This window comes from Hyperolius riggenbachi, chromosome 5 (assembly GCF_040937935.1).
Source record: "Hyperolius riggenbachi isolate aHypRig1 chromosome 5, aHypRig1.pri, whole genome shotgun sequence".
NCBI lineage: Eukaryota > Metazoa > Chordata > Amphibia > Anura > Hyperoliidae > Hyperolius > Hyperolius riggenbachi.
Window position 1 is genome coordinate 108,581,738 of NC_090650.1, and position 12,175 is coordinate 108,593,912.

Genomic DNA, 12,175 nt, shown 5'->3' on the forward strand with positions numbered 1-12,175 from the left:
AGAGAAAGGTCTGCTTGCTCTGCTATCATACGTCCCAGATGCTCTCCTGGCTAGCTCCTCTCTATCAGCTCTCCTGCTTTTGTATTGCTAGCTAAAGTCCCCGCTTGCATGAATCTCCTCTTCTTTTTTTTTTCTTTTTTGCTTTGCATGAATCTAAATTTAGCTCTGAGGAAGGCAGGTTACGGTTCTGTGGAATACCGTGGTGCAATTTAAGCCCACAGTACAGTGACCAATCAGTAGAGGGATTTGCTGAAAGATTGAAAAGTGTCACCTAGTATTGATTATTTTCCTCCACCTTTTTTCAGAGAAGGGGGGTTACCTGGATTTTTTTTTTTTTTTTTTTTTGGTTTCCAGCGTCCCCTCCCTTTCTTTCTCCTATTGTGGGAACCACAGTCTGGGAACTTTGCTTTGGGGAATGCAAATACAGAGGCATTTTGTGGAGATTACATTAATCCATTGCTGGGGTTTGGAGAGCTGGCTGGAGAAGGTCACAGCTGTGCTGTGCTGCAGCATTCAGGATAAAGCAGACTTCTGGTGGACTGGGCGCTCCAGGGATAATCAGGAGTCACTAGTGACGGCACCCCCCTCCTCTTTCCACTGCTACCACCACCTTACCCACCACCACCACCTCCTCTTCCTCATTTCATCCCTCCCCCACTGCACTTTCTTCCAAAACACCCTTGTTTATAAACTTTGATGGAGAATTACACACCGGGCTGGAAAAATGCCTGTTATGAAAGGATTATTAGCACCCCAGAACACCTTCTTAGATACTATAGCGACTAGATTCGACGGGACACGTAAGTCTTTATACAGCTTTCTGATATAGGTGTGTGCCTGCTTTCACTGTAACCAGGGATCGCTTTGTCAATTGCCTGCAACTTAGTATTTTTCATGTAGTTTATATGCATCTATTAAACAGTGCTTATTAGTGTCTATAGGTGACAATTTGTACATTACTTCTTATTTTGCCTGTAAAGCTATAATCACTAGTGTGCATGTTCTCAATTTTTCTGCTGATGTGTGTTTAAAAGCCAGGAGCAGCAAACACTTATGATCACGTCGTTGTGTGATAGCACGTTAGAGCCTTTCAGCACCCTGGACAGCTCTATCAAGTTTCCCGTGTGCAGTTCTCTCTATCTGCACTTCTACCTCCTCTCTCTGTCAGTGGTCTTGTTATTCGCTGATGAAAATGTATTCTTTTGGGGGGATTATGCTAATGGATGTATAGCAGAATGGCTACATTTTAGCAGCGAGCAGATGCTGCTGGACCCAAAGCAGCACATTAGTTACCCATTACACTGTTTACTTGAAAGCATTTCTGTTCAAAGAAGTTTTCATTTGATGTGAGCAGCAGAGCCAAGTTTAACCTTGGAGGAAAAGTAGATGGTCGCTAATTACATTTTTTTTCCAGGGGATGAATTGAGGTATTCAAGGTTCCTTTTAGAAGTTTTCGGTTGCTCAGATACAGAGCTCAAATGCATGGACAGATAGGGAGTTGAGATAGATGAGAAAAGATGAGAGATTATAGCTGTACAGAGGCTGGAAAAAAGTACTGCTTGCAATATCCATATAAATCCCATATTTAATATTGGGCGTCTAAATGAGTTTTTTTGGTTTTTTTTTTTTAGCAGTAGCTCTGTCAGTTATTGCTTATTGTGTGGTTGGGGTTACAGCTGTCATTGTTATTTTGTTGTAACTTGTGCTTATTGGTAAAGTCTATTAGCTTAGGTGTTTTCTCCAATTTCAAAGAAATTAATCAGTTCCCCCTGCTGCTTTGTCCCGCTGACTCTATTTCAGGGAAAGATTCCCTGGTTCCCCCCCTTGTTGCCTCTGTGCATGCTCACAGTTCTGTGCTAATAGCCTTCCTCATGACTGATTCAACAATAGGCTGTGCAGAGGAAGCCATCCTAGGATATTCAGCACAGGAATTATATTAATAACTCTTCAGAGATGTAAATTGGAATAGGTCAGGCCCTTGTAAGACCCGACCTAATAATAAACATAGATCTAGCTGTCATGGCGATATTGTATATCTGTGAGGATGTGAATTCATTCCCTGAGGATAAACCCCTGGTTCTCTAGGAATAAGATTAGTGCTTCTGTAAAGCAGATTGGAGGGAAAACATATTTAATAAAGATAATCTCAAGACTAATGTTTTCAAGAAAGGGAAATTAAATACCCAAGCAGGACAGTCCTTAGGAAATTGTGTGGTTTTCATGCATTCAACTTTTTATTTAGTGCCTAGTAGTGAGCTTTGGTTGGTACTAAGCATCCAGTGACATAAAATATGGTACAGTAATGTATTGGTAAAGTTTACAATGACCCCTAGATTGTTTTGTAGGTGGGGTTTATGGGGGACCCTGTAATAAAGACTTATATTAATATACTGTAGCTGTATTTGATGATGTCCAACTAATCTCATGATGTTTCTTTGTTTTACAAAAGCGTTGGATTCTTTTGTTTCTATAGAGTTTATCTAATGTATTTGAACTGCCATGTTCATCATTCAGTCTATGGTGCCAAATATAAGTACTGTTAGTGCAGTTCTGTATTGGAATTGTTTTTAGCTCTAGATTACTCATTGTAACCTAGATGATGCAGAGATGACTGAAGTTAATGCACTCTTTTAATTTAAGCATATCACATTGGAAGGATGCAGTATGCTGTCATCAATGATAGACTAATCCAGTACTGAACCTCTAATCTAAGGGAGAATTAATTATAATTCTGACCAACCATGCAGAATGGGGAATCCAGATTTCATCTACAAATATGCCTCACTTAAGGCTTAACTTCCTCCCTAAATGATATTTTACCCAGCACATATTGATTTACAACAATTTTGTTAGAGTGCAACTAAAATCTTGCAGAAAGAGTCAAGGATCTGGCAGGTTTGGTTCAAAAATAATGATGCAGTGAGAAGTAATTAAATGACCCAGTGTACTATATTTATTATAGCATGACATATATGCTGTTCGTTGTAGCTGTAGGGCTTTTATGCCATAAATTATTAATGGATAAATAAAACATAGGCAAAGACAGCTGGGATAGGCTTCTGAACTCACTTACCTAATATACTGCTTATACTATCCTAAAGCATGGTGTTACAGTATACCACTCATTAAAAAACGTATATATTATTAGGCTGGTAAGCGACTGGCAGAGCTTAGCCTTACATCAACATTGTCATTAGCTCATGATTACTTTCATAGGTAAATTTAAGCAGATGGATTAGCGTAGCCTGCCTTCACTTATTTTTAGGTATAGTACAGTACTGTAACATATGCCAAAAGACAAGCAAATAATAGCCATGTCTGTCAGTTGGAGAGTGACTGTGAAATGTTGCAGTCATCCATTCATAGATGTTAGAATTTCATTATGCCTTTAAAGAAAACAGCCAATCATTCATACTTTTTTATAATGAGAAGGATGACTACACAACAGCTGCATTTATCATGTTTTGTCCCATATGCTTGCCATACAACTGATAGATCTCCAACACAAGTGGGACTTTTGACACAGGCTCCTATGACATATATAATACATTAAAACTGTGCATTGGTACAGTAAGGTTTTTTTTTGACTAATACTGTAGGTTATTTAACTCACTCTTTAATAAAAGCAATAAATAGCACAAAGGGCTGTTTTACTTTGACTTCAGATGCAATGTCAGCACATTAAGCCTCTCTTTATTCGGATATCAGAATTAAAGTAAGGGTTTAGTGCTGAATGAACAGTACTCTAATTCATTTGAACATGACATATGCTTATTACTCCAGTGGCTGGGATCTGAGATACAGCTACCAAGCGGAGCACAATAAAATATTTAAATGTGAGAAAAGAAAGTATCAGGGCATAATAATAAGAAGGTTATGCTTAAGTGGAATAGGCATTTCCCTCATCCGCTGAGGCAAGAATAAAGTAAAGAGAGGGGAGCGTTCACATGAACTCATGTATCAATCAGATTACTCTACACCAGTGAGCAAGAATTTCCGTTTTCAGGCTGTCTTTGTGAATTTGCATTACATGTATAGCCTTCCTTTTTCTGTAGCATAGCATGTAGGTGTAGGCCAGGGTTGGCAACCCATCACTTTAATTACTGACACATCCGAGCTACACAGTTCCAATGGCTGGTTAAAAAACCGAATCTAACTCGCAGCAGAGTCTGTATTATCATTTTGAAAAGGTTTGAAGTTAAAGGGATGGTTTGAAAACCTGATATAGGCAGCTGATTACCAAATACCAAGATGTACAGCAATGGGGTAACTAAGGAGCTTTGGGCCCCAGTGCAATTTTTACATGGGGCCCTACAAGAATTCTTAATATGGAGCCCCGAAACCTACCAAGGACAGCTGCAGTGTCACAGAGGTGTATGTAGAGTAAGGAAAAAGTTTATAGAAACTCTGAAGCCTCCCTAAAATCCTGTTTTTATGCTTCCTAGTAGAGGCAGAGCTTTGGGCTGTAGCTCTGCCTCTACTCCATCAATCTGCACGGATCGCCGCCTCTCCCCGACACTTTCAGTCGTCTTTTACTGAGAGGGGTGGGGGACAGGCGGTGATCAGCGCAGATTGACGGGCATGGAGGCAGAGCTACAGCCTAAAGCTCTGCCTCCCCGGGCAGCAAATCCACGACCAGAAAGTCGTGGATGTTTGCCCCGGGAGTTAGGGGTGATTAATTGAGTTTTCAGCCGTAGGGATGCAGCGTTTAAGTTGCTGCAATTATGCTAAAAAGGTTTTTAAAATAAAAACATGATTTTAGGGAGGCGTCAGAGTCTCTTTAAGGATTACCACTATGCAATGCACATATAGAGGTGTTCATTACCAGCATATCACCAATGAAAAGCTAATAAGATGGATGAAGGAGGGCCCTTAGTTGACGCCTCTGGTCCTGGGGTTCCAGTGGAGTCGCAACCTCTGCATCCCCTATTGCAGGGCATTAACTGTGAGGTTATTTACAGTGTTTAAAGTCAGTGGTTACCTATTTAAAAACCAAAAAGTCAGATACTCACCTAACGAGAGGGAAGGCTCGATCCTAATGAGCCTTCCCTCTCCTCTCCCGGTGTCCTCGGTGCTGCGCTGGCTCCCCCGTTCGCGTCCGCCTCCACAGGGACTTCGGAGGTCTTTGGAAGCACTCGGGCTCGGGCTCCATACTACGCACGCGCGAGTGCGTCATAGAGGGCGCTCGCGCATGCTTAGTATGGAGCGGCCCGTCTTCGGGAGCCCGAGTGCTCCTGAAGGCTTCAGAAAGCTCCCTTCGGCTGCGGAAGTGGCAGTATTTGACCGAACTGGTCGAATACTGTCACGGGGGATCCTGCGCGGGACCGGGCACCGGAAGAGGAGAGGGAAGGCTCATTAAGACCGAGCCTTCCCTCTCCTTAGGTAAGTATCTGACTTTTTGGTTTTTAAATAGGAAAATATTCACTTTAAGTAGGTCACCATTTGTAGACATATTATTTAAATAAGAAAAGTATCATATATGGTATGAAGTGAACATAATAGTTGCGGCCTCTTTGTTCTTTGTCTTTACCTTAGTTTGTATAAATACTTCATATAGGTACTCATTTTTACTTGGGTTGGGTCACCACTTTTGCCTCCACTTCTTCTATATGGACCAGTCACCACCTTGTACTAGAGTCAGGGAATATCTTGTAGCATTGCAGAGTCTGGTACATCTTTAAAGGGTTCATGTTGGTCATCAGAAGCAGTGTTGCAAGAGATGAACTCCTCTGAACCTTTTTGTTGCTCAAAGAGTTCGCACAGAGTATTCCTTCCATCCATGAATTGTGTTGCTGTTCAGCCTTTTTAATCTTTGGAGCTCAGCAAGCTGAATGGGTACTATGTTCACCACTGTACACGGTGTTGTCATGTGGCTGACAAAACACCCTGGGCTTGGTTTACTAAATTGTGAGCTGAGTTTAAGTGAACCTGTCTTCACTTCAAACCTCCAGTCGCTTTGGCCGATTACATATTCTCACATTTATTAATTGCTTTGTGCTGACAAACACTGTCCCATAGCAACCAGCCATAACTCTTTCTAGAACCATTTTTAACTTTATGGAACTAACTTTTTGAAATATGAATTGATAAATCAATGCAAAGAGCAATGATCCATAAGAACCATTGAGTGAAGCGTGTTGTTCATGTTAATGAATGTAATTCACCCTCAAATTACGTACTAGTGCATATGATAGTAAATATGTGTTAATTGAAATAGCACAAAGTTTTCTGCGTGTCATGTTTAATATTTTTTCAATATATATATTGAAAGAACCAGTTTTACTCACTTTGTACAGCATCCAGTAGCGTCATATTGTCATGGGAGGTGGAGTTTGTTTGCCAGAACAGAGCATATCACCTGACCCAGCCCACCTCCTCCCACTGCAATGTTTGTAGACAGTACTGCAACTACAGTTACTCCCTCTTCAGTAGGTTATAAATCATTACATTTTTCATACACCATCCCCAGTGTCTTTATAAAAAAAGCCACGTATAGCTCTCATCACCTGCGGTGCTTGCAATAAGAAACCATTTATCAGTGCTATTTTGTTTAACCTTTTTAATAAACACACTGGGGATGGTGGCAAAGGTAAATGCCTAATTATATACAGACCAGGGAGGAAATAGACAGGGATTGATAATGAGACTCTGCTGAATTTTAGCTGTAGTGCTGGCTATAAAAAAATAGTCTTTCTCAGCAGCACAGACTGGGCTGGTCTCCAATTTCATATCTTCCCTGATTACCTTAAAGGAATACTGTAGGGGTCGGGGGAAAATGAGTTGAACTTACCCGGGGCTTCTAATGGTCCCCCACAGACATCCTGCGCCCGCGCAACCACGCACCGATGCTCTGGCCCCGCCTCCGGTTCACTTCTGGAATTTCAGACTTTAAAGTCTGAAAACCACTGCACCTGCGCTGCCGTGTCCTTGCTCTTGCTGATGTCACCAGGAGCGTACTGCGCAGGCACAGACCATACTGGGCTTGTGCTATACACTCCTGGTGACGTCAGTGGGAACGAGGACACGGCAATGCAGGCGCAGTGATTTTCAGACTTTAAAATCTGAAATTCTAGAAGTGAACTGGAGGTGGGGCTGAAGCATCGGTGAGTGGCTGCGAGGGCACAGGATGTCTGCGGCGGACCATTAGAAGCCCCAGGGTAAGTTTAAATCATTTTCCCTCGACCCCCCTACAGGATCTCTTTAAGTAGGTGTTGGGGGAGGAATTTCGACAGGTCACTGTGTCATTCAGTTTAATTAAGCTGCATATGACACTGGCACAGGAAGTCAGCTTTGAAAACCCAGCAAACCAGGAAACTAATAAGGCAAAATGTTGTGCATTGTAAAAATAGTATATACTCCCTACAATATAAACTGCTAAAAAAAACCCATAAAGGAACACCTTGAAAACAAATTGGATATCTAAAATGATATGGGCTGGGTAATGCATTCAAAATTAACCAATGTCACAATGGTGTAAATGAAAATGGTCAAACCGCAGAGGGCTCAAAGACACCCTCAAAGTAAAAGTAGAAAAACTGATGCAGAAAGCTAGTCCTGTGTCCTTTGAGATCTGGAACAGAAATGTATTAAACTCTTAGACAGTATAAGATCTGGGGTGCAACCTGGCAGTCTCAGATTAACAAAGACATAATGTCACAGAGGCTTGAATTTAGGTCAGACAAGTGTGGTAGCCAGTCAATGGTAATTGTTAATTCCTTCACTCTCAAGGAGTTGCCTGCATGCTCTCAATGCATGAGACTAGGCATTGACATGCACAAGGAAGAACCCAGGACCTGCTGTACCAGATTAAATTGTCACTGCAAGCCAAGGGCACAGTCTGTTGTTTTCACTAATGTACATGGAGCTTTCACATTGACCAACAGCAGCAGCATTGGTCCATCTACCAGCTGATGATTTAAAATCTGTCTTCGTAATATACATCACAGCTATGTGAGATTGCTACTATGCACACAGGAACTGTTTTATAATATTGTAGTCATTAAGCTAGAGTGGCACAGGTTGAAATGTATCCTGGGTGTACACTTAAATAAGATAATCAGTCTACTTATTAACAATACATATGAGCAATGGCTTCTGCTATTAAGGATATAAAGATTCATAAACAACTTCCTTTCTCAGTCCCCCAACTCTGCCTGTAAATCCTCCTGTTTATTTAGCACAGCTATTTTTGAAATAATAATAATAATATTGGTTCCTAACCCAGTCTGGCAACCAGAAGGTGCTGCATTGGTATATGAAACTTGCCACTTCCTCTGGCCAGTAGATGATGCAGGTTTGTGTACACATGTCTAATTTTTCAGTACCAGTGACAGGGGCGTATGCGGAACAAAAACACAGACGCTTATCTACACCCCGATCCGCAAGTGACGCTAACAGGGGTGTGGATGTGTGGCAAGGATCCAGAATTGGTAAATAATGCATTGTGTTTTTTTAATAACATTGGCCATTTCTGCATGGAATCTTATGGTGAGGGAATCTTATGGTGAGGGATTTGCATAGATGGAGTTGGACAGGTATTTCAAGTCAATTTAGTGACAGGTAAGCGATAAAGCAGATGCATGGGGCAGGGATCTTCATATTTCTTTTTTCAGAGGGATAAACAGACAGAGAAATTATTAGCCCTTATCCATCCTCAAACAGAAGAGCAGAACTGGCTTGAAAAATACATGATCATATGACATCAATAACACTTTGCTTGCCATCGTGGGTAAACATTTGTTAAATGGGTAATGGGGAGGTGCTTAATTTGAATGCTGGTCCCCAACTGGCTGGGGTCAGTCCTATTGGGGAGGACCCTCTATTCATGATAAAAAAAAAAAACAATTAGCCAGCAGGGGTATAACTATAAGGGAGCAACGACTGCAGGGGGAGCCTAGAGCTGTGAGGCCTTGCAAACTACTAACCCTATCTTCTTCCGATACAGGGGACCATCCTCCAGATCAGGTGTTTTTGTGGTAAAACTTGTCAGTGGTGTGAAGATCATGATAGCCACACTTGTTTTATGACCCTTGTAAGATGGATCCCCAAGCCATGAAGGGCAGTAACGGGGGGCAAAAAGGATGTGAAAATGCTGGGGGGTGGCGGGGGGGGGGGGGGCAGCAGGTATTGTAGTTACGCCACAAATTCATGATTGTGAGCTGTTTTCTGGTGGTGTACTTTAAAATGTAACAAGTATTATGAAACAGGATTTAATTTAAATAATGATAGTGGTCATGACCTCAGAGAGGTTTTATTTCACAATAGCCTATGCCATAGTAAACCTTGAACATGCTATTGAGTAAACAAATAAAAAAAGCAAGCAACGTAAAGGTTAGAAAACAATGGAATCAAATATAAAAATTCTAGGAAGGAAAATTCTAGAGTAACATGGATGCCTTTGTTGGAGTTGTGCTATTGTTTCACACTGTATAGAAAAATGATGATCCTGAACATCAGCCTCTTATGAAACCTGCAAGCCCAAACCAGCCTTCTGGCAATATTCTAGAGGATATCCAGGCCGTGATAAACTCCTATGGGTGGCTTAGTGTCAATTTGCTGTGTTGTAATATAACATCAGTGCTCAATGAAGCCCACACACATTGTGCACCTGGGTACCATAATGCTACAGACTTGGCAGCGCTGTCAATACATAAACATTATTGTTCTACCAACCTCAGCAAAAGTTTGATCATCATGTAATGTGCGCCTTTGTGTTTTGTATTGCCAAAGCGGCTTCTTCCTGAAGGACTAGCAGTAGCTGGCAATTCACATTATCAGCTGTAAAAGATTTACGTACGTGATATGGGAAATGTGATCAAGCGGGAATCTGATCATTTGGAAACGGGTGATAAGACCCTTATGTACAGATAATGTTGGTAAACAAGACAGGAATGTTATTGAGTTACTTAGAATAGAACAACATGTACAGTTACCGGCTCCTTGCTATCTGCACTGGAAATGGAAACCATTAGCAGAGAGAATGTTAAGGCATAGATAAGGTCATTTTCCACAACAACTGTAAATTTAGGTTTGCCTCTCGTCTGCCGATTATGCAAATGCAGTTTAATGAACAATTCAGAGGAGCGCTGTTTATCAGAAACATAATTTAATCACGTCTTAATAATCTTTATTGTTTTTATTACATATCACTTTCAAGGAATGTAGTGCAGTAGGGTACCTGTGTTGTGATTCATCCGATCCATCATTACCGGGCTCTGGTGTGTCTATTGATAGCTTTGCTATTGATGTAGCTCATTTCTTTGGAACCATAAAGTATATAGGTCAGACTCCTACACATTGGTGGCAACTTTCTGTGCAAGCTTTAATAGAAGGTAATCATGGGGATAGATGGAAACATCTGAGAAAACTGGAAGCTGCATTTCTGTATTATTTGAAAGATTTCACTAATTTTTTCTTTGCACTCATAGATCTTCACATGCTTCAGATGCTAGCTGCTGTTAGTATGAAGATTCAAGATTAAAAAGATCTTAAGTTCAAATGTACAGCCTTTGTCTGCTAGGAGGCGTTTTTTTGTAGTGACATCAGGCCAATGTCACATAAGTAACAGAATGCCAGAGATAAATCGCAGCTATAAATTGCTTTTTCTCACTGATTTCCTGTTGCAAATGCTTTTCCATGGGAAGTAACAGGTGGCTGCAAATCATTGTTCTAATAGTGATTTTAGCAGGACTGGATTTCTGGAAAGACCTCAAAAGCCCAGACCTAGGGTGGCTGCTAGCCTGCTACCCAAGGAGCAAATGGAAAAGGGCTTGCTGCATGTAACAGAGGAGGCTGCAAGTGGTATAGGGAGGTTTCAAATGAGGCACAACACATGGAAAATGGGACATGCTGCCCAAGGGAGCTGTATTTGAAAACAGGGACAAGGATGTTACATATGAAAGAGGCAGCTGTAAATGGAAGGGGAGGGGGGGGGGGAGCAAGGGAGGCACCAACAAAGTTAGCCTAGGAGTGGAAAAGTGAAACATTAGCCTTGGACTTAAAGGAAACATCTGGGAAATATTATAAGATCAGATTTACTTACAGGGCCGGGCCGAGGCATAGGCTGGAGAGGCTCCAGCCTCAGGGCGCAGTGTAGGAGGGGGCGCACAATTCATTCAGCTGTCATTCCTAATTGTGTCTGAAGCAGAAAGAAATAAGAAAAGGGGATACATGGCAGTGACTGCAAGCCAGATAACTAGATATTAAGGTGTTGGGGAGGTTGTGGGCCCTGTGGCGCCTCTTAGTCTAATAGCAATCAGTGTGTGACGGCTGGGGTGGGAGGGATGGAGGGGCGCATTTTGGTGTCTCAGCCTTGGGTGCTGGAGGACCTTGTCCCGGCTCTGTTTACTTACCTAGGGCTTCCTCCAGCCCCTGGATGCCTATGTGTCTCTCGCTGCAGCTCTGCTTTAAGCGGGTCTCTTTGTTGCTGTGTCAGTGGAAGCCATGTAAGCGTGGCCGCATGCTCGCACTTGTGCAGCGTTGCCAACCTGGCTGGGTTGGCAGCTGCTATAGAGGGGACCCTGGGAGACCTGCTTGGAGCACAGCTGTGGCGAGGGACACATAGGCTTCCAGGGGCAAGTGGAAGCTCCAGGTTAATAAATCTGTTTTTTTTTATATTTCCCAGATGTTTCCTTTAAAGCTGAATCACAAGCTGAGATCCACACCCCAAATTACAGAAGAAAATCACTAGTAGTAAATGATTTGTACTGGGATTTATTTCTGGCATTTTGGCACTTGTATGTCCTGGGCCTAAATATACAAATATAAAAAGAAGACATCGAGAGCCCAATATCGTGTAGTATGCAGTAAAAATGGAAGTGAAAATGTAAGTATGATTTTATACTCACAATAAAGGGTTACCATCCAGGCAACCACTGTATAGGCAGGTGAGGAGAATTAAACCTGTCACCATGCAGGATTAAAAAGTCCCTCTCTGTAGAGGTGGACTTAAATGACAATGCAGTTGTAAATAAACTTTTTGTTGTAGAAACCAGCAATTTTTCATGTCTGCATTTAGGCCTCTTTCACAGTGTGACGTTAAAGTCGCACATTAGAAAATGTTTTAACGTAGACTAACGCACAGCAATATTAAGTCTGTGCAACATTCACAGTGCACACGTTGCGTTGTGTGTAACATGTAGCAATATTTACAAAGTGCTGCATGATGTGCGTTAAG

At 41.8% G+C, this 12,175-nt stretch overlaps 1 protein-coding gene across 5 annotated transcripts in view; it reads left to right on the forward strand.

Annotated features, from left to right (window-relative positions):
• The first annotated feature begins 293 nt into the window (after window positions 1–293).
• The window catches only part of KCNH8 (potassium voltage-gated channel subfamily H member 8), a 506,682-nt gene continuing 494,800 nt past the window's right edge, over window positions 294–12,175 (forward strand). For 4 of the 5 annotated variants that reach the window (XM_068236110.1, XM_068236111.1, XM_068236113.1 and 1 more), the window contains exon 1: window positions 294–800. In XM_068236110.1, coding sequence (XP_068092211.1) covers window positions 725–800 — 76 coding nt within the window. In that variant the 5' untranslated portion in view covers window positions 294–724. The remainder of the gene's footprint in view (window positions 801–12,175) is intronic. The other variant, XM_068236114.1, reaches the window with a different exon arrangement.